The following is a 19,699-nucleotide window of genomic DNA, read 5'->3' as shown; positions in this document are numbered from 1 at the left end:
CCTTTTAGTTTCTGTAGACCAGTTATTGTCTTGAGTCTGTGATCTAGTCATTCTCTATGAAACGTGGGCTATTTAACATAACAGCACTAATTGTATAGCCTTCTGTGGAAAATATTGTAAAATATTTCTCCAGATCCTTCTGCTCAGGTGGCGGGCTTTTCTGAAGCATCCCTAATGATCACGTGCTGCCCGTAGTGAAGGGCCTGGGCAGCATCTGGAGGGTGGCAATGTGATTGTAAGGCAAGTCACAATCGCGTGTTGCATAAGCGAGCCCGTGTTTGTTTTCTGAAACATTTACTGTTCCTCTTTGCCATTGTGGTTTCTAGACTTGGTCAGCGGGTGGAATAATCTCAAGAATCAAATCATACTCCTTCCCAAAGCCTGGCCACAGAAAGGTGCTAACGCGTCCCCTGCTTGCTGTCCCTGACTGAGTGGTAGGACTGACGCGCGCTCAGCACCGCGCTCCGCCCGGCTGCCCTGCGTGTGCCCTGCTCTGGTCTCGTGCCTCCTGGCTGCGGGGTGGCCCTCACGGGCAGCCCACGCCGGTACTCACTGTGCTTTCCATGTGGGTCCCAGTCACTTTGCTGCAAAGTCCATCACCGTGAGCCGGCTCGCTCTGCTAAAATGTGCGCTTCAAAGTCATTTCGGTCAGCATGACAGGTGGGAGCCAATGGTCATATCAGAAAATCTTTTCTAGGGGAGCCAAGGTACTTTTGAGTTGCCGGGATCACAGGTGGCAGTGTCATGGTCACTGACTATTTAATTTATGTGTGGATGAAAGGAACGCCAGGGTTTGTGGCACCGCACAGTGAGTGCTTAAGGCTGCTTAGTTTATAGCTGTCAAGTGCCACAGTCACTGCCTTGTGGCTGTAGATTTCCAACACAGAACCTGAAATAGAACTTGTCTAAAGATGAGGTGGACTTTGAGGCTTAGAAACGCCTTTTTTCTTTCTGAGGCAGTCGTTGACATATGACACGCTTGTACATTTTACTATACACATATATATATAGCAAAATATATATATAACATGTGTATGGATTGCTTTTTTCCTTGCTACTTTTATTATTGGTGGTATAAAATTGATTCTTTTGTTATTAATTCTTTCCATTTTCATGTCAGTTGGTATTTTTCCAAGCATTTCAGCAATAATTGGGCATCAACTCTTGAAGCAGGTTGCCTGATGTCCCTCTTAGAAACAGCAGAAATAAAAAAGCCTAAAAGCCCTGAGATTTTATTTATTAAAAATTTTCCAAGTGGTCAAGCTGTGCTCCGGACACTCTCAGTCTCGTTGGCCACGGAGCAGAGAAGTGAGTTTAACATGATGTTTGAAGGGCAGTTACATGAAAAACCTGGAAGGAGTGACTGTATGTTTTCACGTCACTTGTCCAGTCAGCATGGATCTGCTCTTGGGAAATGTCAGGCATCCCTTTTAGGGGGTGACAGGGAGGGCTGCCTGTGCCCGGGGGTGGCATGTTGAGGGGGGCCCGGTTGTCCAGGTGATACGTTCTTTGTGTCAGTATCCTTCCTCTCCCACCACTTGGTGTTTGTTTCCAGCCACCAGGGCCAGTAGGTGATTGCGGCGTTGGCCTTGCAGAGGTCAACGTTCCCCATGATCCAAGGCAAAGCTCTCCACAGCTGCCACCTTCTGGCCCACTGGGCCCTGGACCCTGTGGGCGTTTGGCCCTTCTCCTTGGCGAGGGCTCTGCTCGGTTGCCAGCATGGCGTCTCACAGGACTGTAGTCCAGTGGGAAGTAGGACAGACGGGGCTCCATCCACTGAGCTGATTCAAAAAGTATCCTGATTCAGGGAGCTTTTCAATCATCATCTTTTCAAGGTTATGTTACAAATTCGGCTTACGTCACTGACTTCACCACCATGCTTTGGCAGTCGAGCACGAGAAGCAGAAGGCCTTAACCCAATGCTGTGCTGCCGAAGCTTCATACAGCAACTCAGGGCAGCCCACACAGCATGCATGTGTCCCTTCTGCAGGCCCAGGACCCCTCACATGCCCGGCTTCCTTGGCCCCTCCACTCACAGGGTCTCCTCGCAGCCATTGGGGAGCCCCAGTGGATGAAGGCCACACGCCCGGTTCCCACGGCTTGTGCGTTCATCATTCTATTTATGATGGCCCAAGGCCTGTGTGCCAACACATAGCTCCCAGCCCATGAGCACTCCCAGAGATGAGCGGTTTCACTGTAAACAGAGGAGACACGGAGTTCCACGTTTATCTTAATTCTGTGGTTTCCCGGTGCATCACTCAGGGCCCAACCAGGTGGGCGCGAGCAGTCGGAGATTTGTATATAAAACAGACACACACGCACATAGGTACATCTATCACACACATGCAGACATGTTCATACATACACACATCTGTACACACATTCATATATGGATCTATCAAAAGGACTTGCCGCCCACAGTTGCAGGGGCTGGCTAAACAAGTCCGATGTCTGCAGGGCAGGCCATCAGGAAGGGACAATCGGGAGCAGGATGGAACCTTTCAGGCGGGCTGAAGCCGTCATCCACAGCCAGGGGTCAGTCGTGCCCACCGACCCCCCTTTCTTCTTTCTTGGGAAAGTCTCAACGCTCCTGTAAGGACTCTTGACTGATTAAGCCAGGCCCACCCAGGATCATCTCCCTAACTTAAATCAACTAATTAGGGATTTTAATTACATCTGCAAAATCCCGTCGCAGCAGATCTGAGGATCATGGTTTGAGTCAATCATGGAGGACTGGAGTTCAGGTTAGCCAGGTTGATACACCAACTTGCCATCAGCCCAGTGAAAAGTAACCCAGCATTGTGAGCATCAAGCCCCATTCCCACCCCATCATTGGCCCACACAGGCCAAAGCCAGCTCAGGTCACTCCCAGTGACTAAAGAAATATCCAGAAAATATGTTTAGTAGATCTTTAGACTAAAAGAGAACATGTCTAAAAGAAGTTGAAGAAAATATCAGGAAGACTACCTAAAGATAAAGAAAAATATGCATTAAATAAGAACCAAAACATCATCAAAAGAGAAATGATAAACTGGGAATAAGCATTAGTAATGATGATACACATATAAGGTTAATGTCTTTAATATATAAAGAGATTCTGTAAATCAATAAGAAAAGTTTTAACTGTCTAACAGGCTAATGGGTGGAGGATGTCAGTAGTTAGTTTATTGTAAAGCAAATATAAATAGCTCTTAAACATAGGAGAAACTGTTCCATTTTATAATAAGAGGAATGCAAGTTAAAACTATGGTGCTCTGTTCCATGCACCTGTGAAATTGATCCAAATAAAAAATCTCAGTGACACAGGGTGCAGCAGGGGTGCAGGGAATAAACACTTTCACACCTTGTTGGAGAAGTGTGACATGACACCATCCCTAAGAAGGGCAATTTCACAACATCCAGCAAAATTAAAAGTGCATATGACTTCTTAACTGCAGTTTTATTTCTAGATATTTATCATACAGATATTTTTGCATTTATGTGTAATCATGTATACATGAAAGTGTTTATTCCAACATTGTGTAATTGACAAAGTCTGGAAATAATTTAAAAGTTCATCAATGGAAAATAAATGAAATAAGGTACAATAAAATTCATACCATGGCAGGCAGCTGAGGTCTAGAATTGTTTCCAAAATACAATGTTAATTGCAAACAGCAGTCACGCACATATATATGTGCTCATATGGTATAGAATATTCTTGAAGAATACAGAAAGTACCATAACACTAGCTGCCTTGGGGGTCAGAAACAGGGGTTCAAGGAAGACCCACTTTTCATTGTAAACCCTGTTGTGCCTTTTTCTATTTACACCCATTAAAATTATTTAATCAATTTTTAAAAGAGAATTATGTATTAGAAAGTAATTAATCTGATTAATACTGTGAAAGTACTTTGCTGGCAAAAAAAAAGCTACTGTCAGTTTAAATTTATAACAACTGTGAAGAGTGCATTGAATTTTCATAGATGCCAAAATATCAATAGTAAATTGATAAAAGAGAAGGATAGGGTAATTTAAGTTATGGATCAAATATATTTTAACTGCTCATCAGAAATATTCTAGGAGAACTCATCTTCATGTTTTCACAAATTGAAGTGGAATCTTCCATTATTTAACCTGTCATGAGAAAAGGCTTGTGGGAATTAGGTCACATATTCCATCTGTTTAGCTAAGGTGTAAATAACTTTCTTGAATTTGTTAATTTGATCAATGTAAATAGTTGTTTTTAATAATTGGGGCACAAAAAGTACACGTTAGAACTTGAATTAACTCTAACGTGTAGGTAGTTAATAAAAAGTATGTTTTGATTTGGAGATTATTAATCAGATAATTTGAAATTTCATGATAACTTAAGGGCTGGCGTATTTTAAACTTTTCTTTAGGGATTGGAAACATTTAATAATTAAAAATATAAATGAATTTAACTAAAGAATACAGATGTCGTTCACTCTCTCCCTGCCCCCTGCCGTATACTTACCTTAAGGACTGGTTGTTCCTTAAATGACTAAAATCCCTCCTATTAACAGTACTAGAATAGTTTTCTGTGCTGCTTTAAGTACATAAACCTGTCCTTCTGTTAAGGAAAATTGGCAGAGTTTGAACAACAGCGTCCTTAAAGGCAGCATTTCCTTTTCACATTTTAAAGGCACGTTGTCTGGGCCTACCTGGTGGCACAGCGATTAAGTTCTCATGTTCCGCTTTGCCCCAGGGTTCACCAGTTGGGATCCCAGGTGCGGACATGGCACCACTTAGCAAGCCGTGCTGCAGGTAGGCGTCCCATGTATCAAGTAGCAGAAGATGGGCACAGACTTTAGCTCAGGGCCAGTATTCCTCAGGAAAAAAAGAGGAGGATTGGCAGTGGATATTAGCTCAGGGCCAATCTTCCTCAAAAAATGAATAAACAAGTAAATAAATCAATAAAGGCACATTGTCTGAGATGAGACACAGCATCACATCGTAAGTTTAGCTTAGTTGTGGAAATGTGTTCCAAAATTTCAAATCAAAACCCATTTTCCATGTTTTATTCCAACACATACCGTGGTGATTGGGATATTACAAGACTTATATTTAGCTACGCAATTCACTAGGGTTCAGCTGGGAGAGAGAACTAAGAAAAAGTTCTCAAGTCCTACCCATTTACTTGGTAATGACAAAGCAGTGGGCCAGACCCTTGTGAAAGTGTTTCCACGCCATTATAAAGGGCCAGAGTTTAGATCTCTGCTTCTAAGGTGAGGGAAGATCAATTGGGAAGGTCGAGTGTCTATTTTCATGGATCTGAAGCAAACCTGATATTACCCCACGTCCTGGCCAAGGAGGGTCTGCCCTCAGCCGTGGAGCCTTGTTCCCCATCAGACCACCGTCACTCCACCAGAGACCAGAACGCTGTCTGTTTATGGCGGCCCATAGTTCTGGAGCCTCCTGGCTCTTTTTGTTACTGCAATTGTGACAAGTATGTTGTCATCTTTAATACTGCTGTTACGTGATTTGAAAATGTCTTTCAAGAAGTCTCAAACTTAAGGTCTAGAAATGGACACGAGGACACACAGCAATACTCTCAAGTCAGGAAACTCTGGAACTTTCCCGTCAGCCCCACAAGGACAATACATATTCTTTTACACTTCTTAAACAGAGGCACTCAAACAATCTTTGTCAAATACATTGTCTACTTGCAGTTAAGCCTGGCCAATAAGAGATCAGGGATCATAATTTATAACCCAACGTAGTTTGTTTTTCATTATTATGGAGTGGTCTGTTTTTACCTGAATTGAAAAATCACAAATTGCTCCTCGGGAGGTAGGACGCTAAGGTCGCTAGTGCCATCTAGTGGTGGCCTGCCAGTCTGACGACTTCTGTTTTGAATGTCAGCAAAAATGGGAAAAAAGAACTGTCCACATTTTCATTCACACCTTTCACTACACCTGTTCTCTGTGCAGAAAAGGCGATCCTGAGGGTTAGGGCAGAATTCATCCTTACCTGCAAAGCAGAAGAAATATTGACAAACGATGTGGTGGACCAGCAGCATGTTTTTCATTAAATTGAAATTTCATGACATGTTAAATGCTAATCACTATTTCATAATTTATCGTTATGCTTCAGAGCATATTCTTTACAAGCGCTAACATTCTTCTTTTCAACTGAGCACTTGATTCTAGAAGGTTCTGTTGCCTTTGTTGTTCTACTAAACAGCATATCCACCAAGTGCTTTGGGAAGGATGAAAGTTGTGTTTTGTGTCTTCATCCTCATCATAAATTTGCACTGTGCTTTAAGTGACACAACAGAAAACCTCTGATTTCTTCCAAAGAACATTCTCCCGAATGTAGTGACATCCTCCATCCCAGTGAGGGCGGAAGGCCAAGGTGTCTGGGTGGGGAGCTGACGTGGTTATTGAAACATGGGGCTTGGCCGTCACTGCATGGTGGGCTGCATGGGCTGCATTGAAATGAAGCCCTGAGCTGACACGGCCAAAAACTTGGGGCCCGAACCTTTCAAAGAAGACCCCTGATCCCTTTCTTTATCCACAAGACTGACTAGGGGTGCACAGCGCCTGCCAATCAAAGTGGGCATTAATCTGTCTGGGGCTTTAGTTTCGCTCTGTCCATCACCACTAATTCTTGCTCCTGATGCCCGAATGTCCTTTCCAGAATTTTTACCCCACCCCTGTTTTAAAATTCCTCCCCACAGGATTCGTATGTGAGCCTTGCATCCAGGCTTCACCATAACAGCCTTTATGAAGCTCTCTGCTCTGGAGAACAGTCAAGAGCGTGGAGAGGCTGCAGCCCCCGGGGTACGGTCCGAAGTGGGCAGAGGGCTGGAGGTCTTGAGGTCAAGAGGAGGCATGCTGGTGCCCTCTCCTTGTCTGGGATGGCTGGTCCTCGTGTCTTCAAGTTTTGTCCTTGGATTGCGGGACTTTCCTGTCTGCAGGAAAAGTCAGAGAAGTTGAAATGATAGTAAATGTGAACCTAAAAGAGAGACTTTTTTTTAAATTTAAAAACTCTTTCCATCTTGGAGTTCGATTGCAGAAGGGTGCTGAGCAGAGGGGGAGGGTGGAAAGCCCTGGGAATTGCCTAGTTTCCCCTCAGACACTTCTGTCGAGACAGGGTACTTACATGACAAATGAGAAGTGAACTCACCACACAGGCAGGAGTCCTGTCATCAGACGTAAGGTGCTCAGACAGGTACAGTGTCACTGGGAATCGCCCACACCTGTTTCCTTCTGTTAGTATAAAGACTTGAGAGAGAACTCATTTTTAAATCACACTAGTTTACACTTCACATCTCTCAGTTTTAAGAAGGTTCTCCATTCCTTCCTTCCTTCCTTCCTTCCTTCATTCATCATGTGTTTGTTCGACACATTTTCATTGAGTGCCAACAGTGGGCCTGGCAAAGCTCTAATGCGGTGAATTAAGGACTGTGCCCTGGAACGTATATTCTGTTTCCATGCTTGATGTGCCATAGCTCCTTCTGTTAAACAGTTCGCTTAGGATGCTGAGATTGTCATGAGAGGATGGGTCCGACGACATCCCATTGACACATAAGCAGGATGTCCTTTGGCCTGGTCCGATGGGCCTTTGCCAGTGTGCGCAGTGGCTCTCCAGCCTCAGGGGACAGCCTGAAGCAGGAAGTTGAGGTTTTGGAGACGAGTGGTCAAGCGGCGCACTGTGACTACAGGATTGTGCTTGTGGTCCCCGGGCTTGTGAGGTCAGGAAGGCAGCCGAGGATTCAGTGTGGGCTGGAAGATGAGCGGCTGTGTAAAATTAAGCTTAATGTCTCTGTTCCTCTATATTTCTCCAAAATCTGACAGCATCTCATTTCTTCGTGGCCAGTGTTTGGGCACTGAGAAGGCAAATGGATATATAACGTTTCTACTCAACTCACACTGAAAGAATGGTTTGAATTGTGGTTTTCCCAGGATCCAAATTTAGTAGCAATGACTGTTTTAAGTTGGGAGTGAGGGTGGGTCAGGAATATTCAAGATAGCGACTTTCAAAAAGGAAAGGTTTTAAGAATATAAGGAGTAGAATTCTCCCCATTATTTTATGATGCAAATTGATGTATATCCAATAGTTAACAGGGAAGGTAGCCGTTAATGATGGCCGGTGAAGCTTTGTTTCGACATACTTCACTTACCTGCTCTGGATACAAGGCAGAATAACCTTCCTTAAAGTTAGCAAACAGGTCCTCCCCAACTCATGGGGCCCATGACGATGATGACAATTATTGTCGTTATTAGCAGCGGCAGCAGCACTGGGCCTGGGCTGGTGGCAGCTGCCTTCCTCCAGGGACCTCTCACTCCCTGGCCAGTGCTGCCCTCTGGCATCTGCTCCCATGTTGCTGGACGTCCAGCGAAGAGAAAGACACAGGCAGAGACCAGGAAAGCATAGACGCTTTGGCATTGGGGAATAGGTGGAGGCAGCTGGTGGATAGTTAATGTTTCTTTTAAAATAGCTTTTATATAAGATAAAATGGAAGAGAAAGAGTTAAGGGAGGAACTTGAACCTAAGGGGATAATGAAAATCCTGAGCATCCTTTGGTGGGTGGAGGTATGCTTTGCAAGGGCCTGTAGATAGGGAGGTAGTTCTACCTGAACACATGCTGTGCGTTCTCTCGCAGCCCCTCTGAGACCCTGGCAGGTCCCTCCAGTTGTCAGAGCTTGAGCCTTCTTTAGCCCTCACAGGAACCAAGCAGTTGCCCGAAGAATGAGATAAGCCATGTGTTTTTTTCTGTCTCTCTTCCTAATTCTTTCCTTCGTCTTCCGTGCATAAGTTTAAATGTGATTACTTGAGAATAAAAATAATTGCACAGATCAATTCCACAATAGGAAAAGTGACCTGTTATCATTTGTATGCTTCAGAGCTCCTCTTCCCAAGGGAACCACCCCGAGAGTTCTGCAACGTCCAACCCTTATGAGCTAGACCGAGGGACCTCGGCCACCGAAAGAGGTGAGAGATGCTCTTCTCGTCACTGGAAGTTTGTGGCGCGGAAACGCTTCCCGCAGTGCTCAGGAACTGTAGAGTTGGCTTGCCAGGTCACCCACGTCGGCTGCTGTGGCATAGCGATGCTGGCGATACGTGACACTATTGTCTGGTGGCGGGCGGCAGGGTCACAGGTTCATGAACAGTGATGTTCTGTTGGGTGAAGCGATCTGTGCAGCCCCTCTCAGCGTAGTTTGGCTGCACTGAGAATGCTCTCCAGTGCTGCTGCAGGATTTCTCAGCTCTTACCATGCTGATGCCACTCAAGGTTTCCATTTCTAGGAAGATCGTGTTCTTGGAAAAATGTGTCCACTAATAAGTTTAGCAGAAGGCGCAGTCATGGATGGCTGGTAAAAACTGAAGGAAGGCCTGAGTTGCTGGAATCTAGACGTGTCTAGGGAATTGTACTGATTCTGCGAGGCCATGAGAGGATTTCCTATGGGAAGATGCCCCCTCAAGGTTCTCAGAAATGGGGCCTCAGGATGACCTCGGGTTCTCTCTGTGGCCCCAGGTTATTTTTTCATTGGTGAACTTGGTCTGTTTGTTGCTACAAAAACCACTTCAAAACTTATTGGCTTTCACCAGTAACAATCCTTTAATTGTCTCGTTTAATTATCTTGGCAAGTCAGGAGTTTGAGCCAGGCTCTGCTGGGTGGTTGTGGCTGGGGGCTTCTCGTAAACAGATTGGGGCTGGAGCTGGGCCAGCTGGGGTGGAGGCCGTGGTGAGGCTGGGCACCGGGGGCTGGCCAGCTGCTCCTGTCTCCACTTAGTCTGCGGGTCCTCTGGCCTCTTCACGTCTGTGGAGGCTGGCTGGGGCTTTCTCACAGCATGGCAGGTGTCAGGGCGGTCGGACACCTTGCATGGTGTCTGGAGCTTCAAGAGCCGGGGTTCCTGCCAACGAGGCAGGAGGTGCCTGGCCTTTTATAACCTCGCCTGAGGATGTCCCAAAGTCGCTTCTGATATATCTATTAGTTGACGTGGTTACAAAGGCCACGGAGAGGAGGTGACACAGACTGTCTCTCAATGGAAGGAGTGTCAGAATTTTCATAGTTTAAAGCCGTCACAGCCCTTAGGAGGGCCCCATCCGCCTTCGCCTCTGGCGTGAAACACCCTTCCTCAATGCAGATCAGCACAAGAACAGGTCCAGTACAACGGGGATGAGAGGCTTTTTGCTGTCCCCTGTGAGCTGGGACAGACCGTGCCCAGAGAACTCGCTGGCACCATAACTGCCACGGCCTTGAAAGGGGAGGTGTGACCACGGGAGGTCGGAGCTGGAGATGATGGGATGTTCACAAGAGATCCAACCCAGGGTTGTGTGTTCCTTGACTGCACTGCAGATGCCCAGAGAGAAGCCATGCCCATGGACACCGAAGTGTACGAAAGCCCCTATGCGGACCCGGAGGAGATCAGGCCCAAGGAGGTCTACCTGGATCGAAACCTGCTGACCCTGGAGGACAACGAGCTGGGCTCTGGTAACTTTGGGACCGTGAAGAAGGGTTACTACCAGATGAAAAAGTAAGTCAAGGCTTTGCACCGTCACACCACACTGCTCTCATGTGAGCTCACATTCTAGAAACTACTGTGTGTAGAGATGGTCCCCAACTCATGATGGTTCAACTTACAATTTATTGACTTTATGATGGTGCAAAAGTTATACACATTCAGTAGATACCATCCTTCGAATTTTGAATTTTTGTCTTTTCCGGGGCTGCTGATATGCAGTGTGATCCTCTCTCGTGATGCTGGGCAGGGCAGTGGGTGCCGCTGTCCATCAGCCATGCGATCAGTAGGGAGAACAACCCATACACTGGGCACCGTCCTGTTGTTCACTTTCCGCACGGTGTTCAATACATTGCATGAGACATCCAACACTTTATTATAAAACAGGCTTTGTGCGAGATGATTTTGCCAAACTCTAGGCTCATGTAAGTGTTCTGAGTATGTTTAAGGTAGGTGAGGCTAAGCTAGGATGTTGGGTAGGTGAGGTGTATTACATGCATTTTCAACTTAGGATATTTTCAACTTATGATGAGTTTATCGGGACGCGCCCCATCGTAAGTCGTGGGGGATCTGTGGTACATATGCTGTGTTCATTTAATCTCAAACATAAAATGTAACTTTGCATGACTCAATCTTTTTTTATTAACAGTATAGTTTTTTTTCATTTCTGGTACAATTCCAATGAAAGCATCCATTATATATATTAACTATGTATATAATAATTATATAAGTTTACATGTAGTATGTGTGCCTTATAGAGAATTAAAAAATAGAAACAAGCAAAATGTAAGAAAATAAAAACCTCATATTTGTACCACTCAAATACCACTACGGTCTACGGTTACTAACCTGAGTGTATATATTTTTGGGTCTTTATATGCACACACATACACGTATGAATTATTTAATTAAAATGCAAGTATTCAATGATAACAACACAATGTTTTCACTTACTTTGTTTGATTTTTTTGTGTCTTATTTCTCTTACCCAGAAAATTCCTGATTACAAATATCATTGTATATAATAAGTGTAATTATTTATTTGCTTTATCCTATAATTTCGACTAACAATACATATTATACAACAATTAGAATAGCTAAGTTACTAAAATCTCTTTGTACTTCATTTGGTCTTTAGAAGGCATCCCACAGAGAATGTTTAGTAAAAATGCTGGTTTTGAAAGTCCTTTGAAACAAACCCTTTCTTTGAATATATGTTTGAATTAGTATGTTGCTGATGTGAATGTAGTTAGTTAGGTTTAGTTGTTTGATGTTATTTTAAATTTGAGGAATTTCTGTACATTTTTTTTCCTTGAATTGCCAATTTACCTGATTCAAAGGTCAAGAGTTTAGACAAAAATGCACAGAAACTCTTGCTTCCAATCCTGCCTCTTCCATATGTGTGGGTGTGTATATGTGGGTGGGTGTGTGTATATATGTATATGTATATAATTGACTGATATGCTTATTTTAAAATATATGCATGTATATCATAGTCATTTTGTAAAATCTATATAAATTATCCTGTATTAAGGCATAAATTTTCTCAACTAGTTTGATACTTAAATTCCTTGCTTAATTAAATATGTAAAGTAATATAGGCATGACTCTAGATGCATAATTTCATCTAGAGGATTTGGGGAGAGGAGAGGTCCTATAGGTCAATTTGGGGCAGAATGATGTCTTTGCAATACTGAGTCTTCCAATCAGTAAGCACGACCCATCCTCCATTTACTTGGGTCGCCTTTATTTTCTCCCAGCAGAGTTGTTTAGTTTTCGGCGAGAGGTCTTGCACAACGCTTTTTGTTAGATTCATTCGTAGGTATTTGGTACTTTTGATGTTGATATATATGGTATAATTTTTAAATTTTATTTGCTAATCCCTGGTGTGGCTTGAATGCAGACATATAACTGGCTTTGTCTGTTGATCTGATCCGAGCAAGCTTGCTGAATGCACCTGTTATTTCTCACTGATTGTTTCCAGTAGTTTATCTATGTGTTCCTTGACCTGGAACTGTGTCAATTGTGAGTAACACATTTACATAATGTTTTATTTCATCCTGTCTAATCCTTATACTTTTAATGCTTCTTCTGGACCTTACTGTGTTAGCTGGAAACTCATTCGATGTTGAATAAAAGTGCCAGCAGCCTCGCCCCTCATTCTTGATTTCAGGGGAAACTTGCAATACTTCACCATCGGGTTTTTGGCTTCTCGTTATCAGATTAAGGAAGTTTCCTTCTATTCTTATTTTTCTGAGAGATTTGTGTTTAATCATGAAAGTGTATCACATTTTATTGAATACGTTTTGTCTTTGCTCAGATGACTGTGTGGTTTTTCTCCTTTGTTCTGTTTATGTGGTGAATGACACTGATTGATGTCCAAAGGTTAAACCCATCTTGAATTCCCAGAATAAATCCATCTCATTCATGAATTGTATAATCTTTATATCTTTTTCATAAATCACTGAATTTAACTTGCTTATACTTCTCTTAGAATGTTTGCATCTGTGTTCCCGAGGGATATCAGTAAATTATTTTCTTGTGATTTCTTTGTCTGGTTGTGGCATCAGGGTAATGCTGGCATCATAAAATCAGTTGGGAACTTTCCTTCCTAGTTTCCTTTCTGGAAGAGTTTGTGGGTATTATTTCTTCCTTGAACACTGGGAAGAATCAAGAGGTTTTTGCTTGTTCATTTTGACCCCTACCTCCTACCATACACAAAACCAGTTTCAGATGGATGGTAGACTGAAATGTGAAAACAGTGAACTGTCTATGGATAGCACAGGAGGATACTTTCCATGATCTTGGGAGGAGGATGAGGGGGCTCCTTGGGCGCTGGTGATGTTCCGTGCCTCCATCTGTGTAGGAACTGCAACGTGCGTCCAACGTGTAAATACTCGTTGAGTTCAACACTGAAGTTGTCTGTGCTTTTCTGAATGTATGGTAGACTTACTCTGTTATTCTCTTATCTTACCTATTTTATTGGATAGTTCTGTTTTTATTCTCCTGTTTTGGAGTTCAACAAAAGAGGCAGACTTCCTGCATTCATGGGACCTGTATCACAGAGAGATGCAGCTTTTCAGATCATGTAGAGCTGAGTTCCATTCATTTATTTAAGCCCCACTATATTAGAAGATTTTCAAGAGTTCAAGCATGACCTGTGGGATGTTTTTATTAGAAAGTGAAAAATAATTAATTTTTTGTAAACTTGTGAGGCTTGCTTAAAATTAACAAAGTTCAATTTTAAAAAGTATTTTATAAACTATGAGCTTTAACAGTGTCTGCTTTTTAATTCTGCATCCAGAAATTCATTTTTAACATATATTAAAGCAATTTTTATATTCATATACACTACACATAATCTAAGATGGTAAATCTCAAGATGTTACAGGAATCCATGTATGTCATAGTTTTTAAGGGTTTATTTGGAAATTATTTAAATATTCTACAATATGTGGGCTTTCGGTTTAGAGGGGACATTATTTAGCACTCCCCCACTATTTTTAACGAGTAAGGTATTACTCTCTTTGCCTATAAAATGAAAGAATGTGGTTGGAAAACTAGTCATTTATAACATGGCTTCTTCAGATGTGTTTCCATTCTGTTGCTGGTATTTCCATAACACCGCTTCTAGCATAGAACTTCTGCTTCAAAGAAGGTGATTATCTAGAATGAGCCACTTTGAAAAGTTTCTTATGTGTTATGATTTCTTTTGCAGAGTCGTGAAAACAGTGGCTGTGAAAATCCTGAAAAATGAGGCCAATGACCCTGCTCTTAAAGATGAGTTATTAGCAGAAGCCAATGTCATGCAGCAACTCGACAATCCTTACATCGTGCGTATGATCGGGATCTGCGAAGCCGAGTCCTGGATGCTGGTCATGGAGATGGCGGAACTGGGTCCACTCAATAAATATTTACAGCAGAACAGGTATCTTTAGGTGCCCCAGAAGCTTATGCTGTGAGAGGCAGGGCCCACTTGGTTTCTCCGGGAAGCCTTCTCTCCTCCCACGCCTTCGCAGTGTTTGTTCACACTCAGGGACCTTGAGAGACGCGGGAAGGGAGCTGTAGTTAGTCTTCAGATCAAGTGTTCGTTTAGCTCTTATTGTGCAAAGAAAAACTGTAATCTAACAATTTGGTCTTTGTTCTCCTTCGCTCACTCTGTGTTGGCTTGATGAGAGAATCAGTCTTAGAATGTCTTGGCAAGTAATCTCCCCTCACTAGGCAGCACACACTCTTTTTAAAGAAATATTTAAATAAACATTTTATAAGGGGTAGCAGTGCTGTCTTCCACGTCTGGCTGATATCTACATTCCCATGATTAATTCTGAAAATGTCCATTGCTATTGACTGATTACAACCACCAATGGAGTAATCATGCTGTGCTCGTTGACAGCCATTGCCGAGATGGGGGCAGTCATGTAGACTAAGCCATCACGGTAGCCACTGATGGCTCATCCCATTTTCTACATTACATTTGTGCTTTACTTAGGTTGTGTCTTTAGCCTTCATAGAAGGGAGCTGTTGGTAGACCCACTTCACAGGTGAGAAACTGAGACTTGGGGGTGCCTTTCTTGCCTGTCCATATTGGAACAAGGATTCCAGCTGAAGCCTGGCTCTCCATGAGCTGGGTCTGACCACCCCGTTAGAATGCCTTTTATGCAATTCAAAGCACACCTTGAAAATCAAACCAGCTGAACACCAGGAGAATGGTGTTCAGTTTTGAACAACTTTGGTTAATGAGGTTATTTGTCACCACTCATGACTCTTTCTTAAGAAGAATAGGAAATGAGAGGGATCATCTTCTGACTGTGTGAGGAGAACATTTGGTTGTTCTGAAATGGACTGTTGTCCGCTGTCACTAATGACACATTTGCGACTTTCAGGCATGTCAAGGATAAGAACATCATCGAGCTGGTTCATCAGGTTTCTATGGGAATGAAATATTTGGAGGAGTCCAATTTTGTGCACAGAGATCTGGCTGCAAGAAATGTATTGCTGGTTACTCAACATTATGCCAAGATCAGTGATTTTGGACTTTCCAAAGCACTTCGTGCTGATGAAAGCTACTACAAGGTAGGAACACTTTAACCAATACCAGAGCAGCAGGTAGTAAAAACCTGAAATGCAAATGTGTGTTTGCTTTATTTTATTATGGTAGAGTTTCAAGAAGGAATTTCCCTATTTAAAAATAAGTATGTAAAAATGTTCTTGTTAAACTTTGATTCTGTTGTTTAAAAAAATGGAAATACTCTAATATATCTCAACTTGGGATTTACTCAGAATAGTACCTTTCAAGCTATGTTCCTTGGAACAATAAGGAATCAAGGCTTTCGTTGATGATTTATTTCAATAAAAGAAAGGAGTTCCTTCGTTAAACTACTTTGGAAAATATGGATTCAACAGCTTGACTCTTGCAGGATGTCTCAGAACCCTTCTCTGAACCCTCAAATGAACTCACAGCAACTAAAAAAGGCAAAACAATAAGAAAGCCCCATCCTCAGGGAAACTCAGTCACAGTGTGTATGTAGGGTCTATGTTGGTCAGTTGGAAAATGTAATGAGAATGGGACCCAGATAGCGGAAGAGGGTGCCAAGAACAGGGTGCCAAGAACTCTTCAGTTCTCTGGGAACATCCAGCGTTCTCAGAAATAGATGACATACGTTGCAGATCTCCTGTGAATGGCAGGTGGGGGCTGTGGGATTGCCCTGAGTTCCACCCCCTGGAGTGGCTGGAGACGCACACCTAAGTGACCACACCCACCCACTCACCCTTTCTCTGAGAGGCAGGCATGGATATGGCAGGTGGTAGGGGACAGTGGATCTGGGTCAGTTAAGGGTCAGCATGAAGGACAAATGACAGGAGCAGAGCTTCCATCATAGCTCCTTTTCACTCCATTCCTCATGGAGAAGCTGGCCTGGGAGTAGAGCCCCTTCAGAGATGAGCCATCATTAGAAGAGCATCAGGTGAGCCCTTTACAGAGACGCTGGGAAATGGAGCAAAGGAGACAATAGCCTAGAATGAACCACAGGTAGACACCAGAAAAAGAAGTAGGTTTTAAAGTTAGAGATGCTTTGGAAGATGCACTTTATCATGATAACTGAAGAGAGCAGAAAATATAGACTATCTAAAACAAGCACTCAGAGAGAAGATGGAGAGCTTGAAATAACAAATTGTCCCAAAACTTAGGGGGTTAAAACAACACAACACGTTTATTTACGCACAGTTCTGCGCTGTGGGTGGGGCTCAGGGGGATGGTGCATCGCTGCTCCACACAATGTCTTGGGGGTGGTCCAAGGAGGTGGGAGGATCCATTTCCACTCTGCTCACTCACAGAACTAGTGACTGATTTGACATGGGCTTCATCTGGAACCTCCACTGGGCTGACCCATTAAACAATAACACACCTGCTTGTGGCCTCTGCATGTGCCGCTGGGCTTCCTCACAGCTTGGCAGCTGGGTCCTGACAGCAAGTTACCCAAGAGGCAGGAAGTGGAGGCTGCCAGGCTTCTAAGACCTGGGCCCAGAAACTGGCTCAGAGTCCCGTCAACCTCAGTCTATTGGTCAGAGCAGCCACAGCCCACCCAGATTCAAGAGAGGAGGAGGACAGACCCCACCCTTGCGAAGAGAAGTGTCAAAGAATGCGAGGGCCAGTTTTTAAAACTGCCGCAGATGTTAAACAACATGCCATTGAAAAGTAAACCAGTGAATTTCTAAAAATCAGTGAAGAAGAGGAAGAAAATATAGAAGACACTATAGAAATAAAAGCCATAGAATCTGGACCAAGGTGTCCGGGTAGGAGACCCAAGCCTCCATCCCCCAACAAAAATCAACAATTAGACAGCTAGCCATGAGGGAAACAGCTCTGGGAGAGCTCTGGAGTCCACTTAAGAAGCTTCAGCAACACAGTGGGACAAAAAAACGGAGAATAACTGCACAAAAAGGGTAGGAAAACGGCTTCATTTTGCCTGCATCATCCCATCCCCAGGCCAGCATTACTCAGCACCAGGCGAGAACCACCCAGCTAGAAAAAGCTCCCCGTGCCAGGAAAGGGAGAGTGGTGAGCAACCAGCTGCCCCAGCCTTTCAGGGCACTGCATGAAGGACCCACTTCAGTTTTACCCTATCCAGAGACCAGCAAAGCTGAGATGTCTGGAGACAGCTAGGAACAAGGAAGAAGGGCACGGGGCTGCCACCATCAGCCACATAGCAGGAACGACCGTGGTCCCCGGTGAGCTGCTCTGCAGACCACCCCAGCAGCCTTCACTGCTAAGGACTTCAACAGCCCTTGCAGGTGCCGCAGAGCCCCCAGCTCTCATCACTGAGGATTTCATTGTGGACCCCAGCAGACTGCTCTGCAGAGGCCCCCAACAGCTTGACCTGCTGAAGAAACCAATGCCAGCACGGCCTCTGCAGAATCCCACAGATTTCACTGCTGAGGTTTTCTCTCCTCAGGTTTTCACATTGACAGATGCCAGCTGCCTAAGTCCTTCTTTGCTCCCTTCCACCCCCTCACCCGCCAGAGTGCAGGATCTACACCAGCAGCCAGCCTCTGCCACTGTGGCTGCATGTATGCATGCAAGACGACAGTCCATACCCCCATGGATGACCCCCACCACTATGTGCACACACCTGTGGCTGTCTCCTGCAGCTGTGCACCTGTATACCTCCAGCCCAACTCCCACCTCTGGCCCCCACTGCTGTGCATGTACCTGGGAGGAGCCCCTACAGCCGCAGGAGTTCACGCTGACAGCCAAGTCCCCTATGGCTCATATGGGCTTGTATCTGACCTTGTCCCTTGTCACTGGTCTGCACCACTGGGCTCACTAGCAGCTGTGCACCTACATTCTGCTGACCTGACTCTCATCACCAGCCTCCACTGCAATGGAAGTGGATGTCAACAGCCAGGGACCCTGCAGCTGCTAGGGTGACCACAGATGGCCCCGGCCCCTACTGCTGGGCGTGGCGCTTGCCACTACATGTGTGTCTGCAGCTGGGCCCTGTCACTACATGCGCACCTGCAGTCAGGCCCTACAGCTACCACTGGCTCTGGCCACAACTACCACCTGCCTGGTCCCTAACTACTGGCCCTGGTGGCACTGCTGAGGATTCCAACAACCATTGAAGCCACTGCAGACCCCCCACAGCTATCACCAAGGATCATGCAATTGTCGTTGTTCTGGACCCCAGAGACCTAAGCCAATGAGACATCATGCACCCCCCCTGGACCTGGAGCCATCACGTAGCCCCACACTTGGCACCCTGCACCACTAGACCCAGGGTCAGAGCATGCTCCAGCATGTCCATACCTACCAGCGAAAGTCTTTCTTTACCAAAGTCAGTCCATCAAGCTTGGAAGAGGTGACTGCTTCTTCAAATGTGCAGGTGACCATGTAAGGCTACAAGGAATCACAAAAAATCATGGAAGCATGACACCATCAAAGGAATGCAGTAAACTTCCAGTAACTGCGCACAAAGAAATGGAGGTACACAAATTGTCTCACAAAAAATTCAAAATAATTGTTCCAAAAATGCTCAGAGTTACCAATGAATACAGGTAAACAATTTAACAAAATCAGGAAAGTAATACCAGAACAAAATGAGAAGTTCAGTGAAGGGATAGATAACATAAGAACGGAGCAAACAGAAATTTTGGAGCTGGAGAATACAATGATTGCACGGAAGAATTCGAGAGAGCTTCAACAGCAGAGTGGACCAAGCGTAAGGAAGCATTAGTGGACTTGAAGACAGATCATTTGAAATTTATCCAGTCAGAGGAGCCAAAAGAAAAAGAATGAAGAAAACTTACAGGGCTTTTGGGACACCAATAAGAGAAACCATCTACAAATTATTTGAGTCCCAGAAGAAGAGATGGAGAAATTGGCAGAAGGTTCTTTAAAGAAATAATGGCTGAGGCTTTTCAAATCTGGGGAGAGATTCAGACATCCAAGCTCACGAAGCTCGTAGGTCCCCAAATAAACTCAATTCCCGTGGATCTTCTCCAAGACACGTTATAATAAAACTGTCAAAAATCAGACCAAGAGACAATCTTAAAAGCAGCAACAGAAAAGAAGCTTGTCACTTACAAGGGAAGGCCCATAAGGCCATCGGCAGATTTCTCAGCAGAAACCTCACAGATCAGGAGATAGTAGGATGAAATATTCAAAGTGCTGCAAGGAAAAAATTGCCAACCAAGAATACTTTATGTGGCAGGGCTGTCCTTCAGAAGTG

The 19,699-nt window shown here is 44.3% G+C and overlaps 1 protein-coding gene across 2 annotated transcripts in view; it reads left to right on the top strand.

Moving 5' to 3' along the window:
- LOC124241139 (tyrosine-protein kinase SYK) overlaps positions 1 to 19,699 on the top strand; it is a 94,787-nt gene that overhangs the window by 60,755 nt on the left and 14,333 nt on the right. Inside the window, exons 7-11 of one of the 2 annotated variants that reach the window (XM_046664747.1) lie at positions 327 to 395; positions 8,853 to 8,940; positions 10,310 to 10,487; positions 14,191 to 14,400; positions 15,356 to 15,545. In XM_046664747.1, coding sequence (XP_046520703.1) covers positions 327 to 395; positions 8,853 to 8,940; positions 10,310 to 10,487; positions 14,191 to 14,400; positions 15,356 to 15,545 — 735 coding nt within the window. The remainder of the gene's footprint in view (positions 1 to 326; positions 396 to 8,852; positions 8,941 to 10,309; positions 10,488 to 14,190; positions 14,401 to 15,355; positions 15,546 to 19,699) is intronic. The other variant, XM_046664748.1, reaches the window with a different exon arrangement.

Source organism: Equus quagga, chromosome 6, assembly GCF_021613505.1.
Source record: "Equus quagga isolate Etosha38 chromosome 6, UCLA_HA_Equagga_1.0, whole genome shotgun sequence".
NCBI lineage: Eukaryota > Metazoa > Chordata > Mammalia > Perissodactyla > Equidae > Equus > Equus quagga.
Note: the sequence above shows the minus strand (reverse complement) of the source record. Positions and strands in the feature narration are given on the sequence as shown.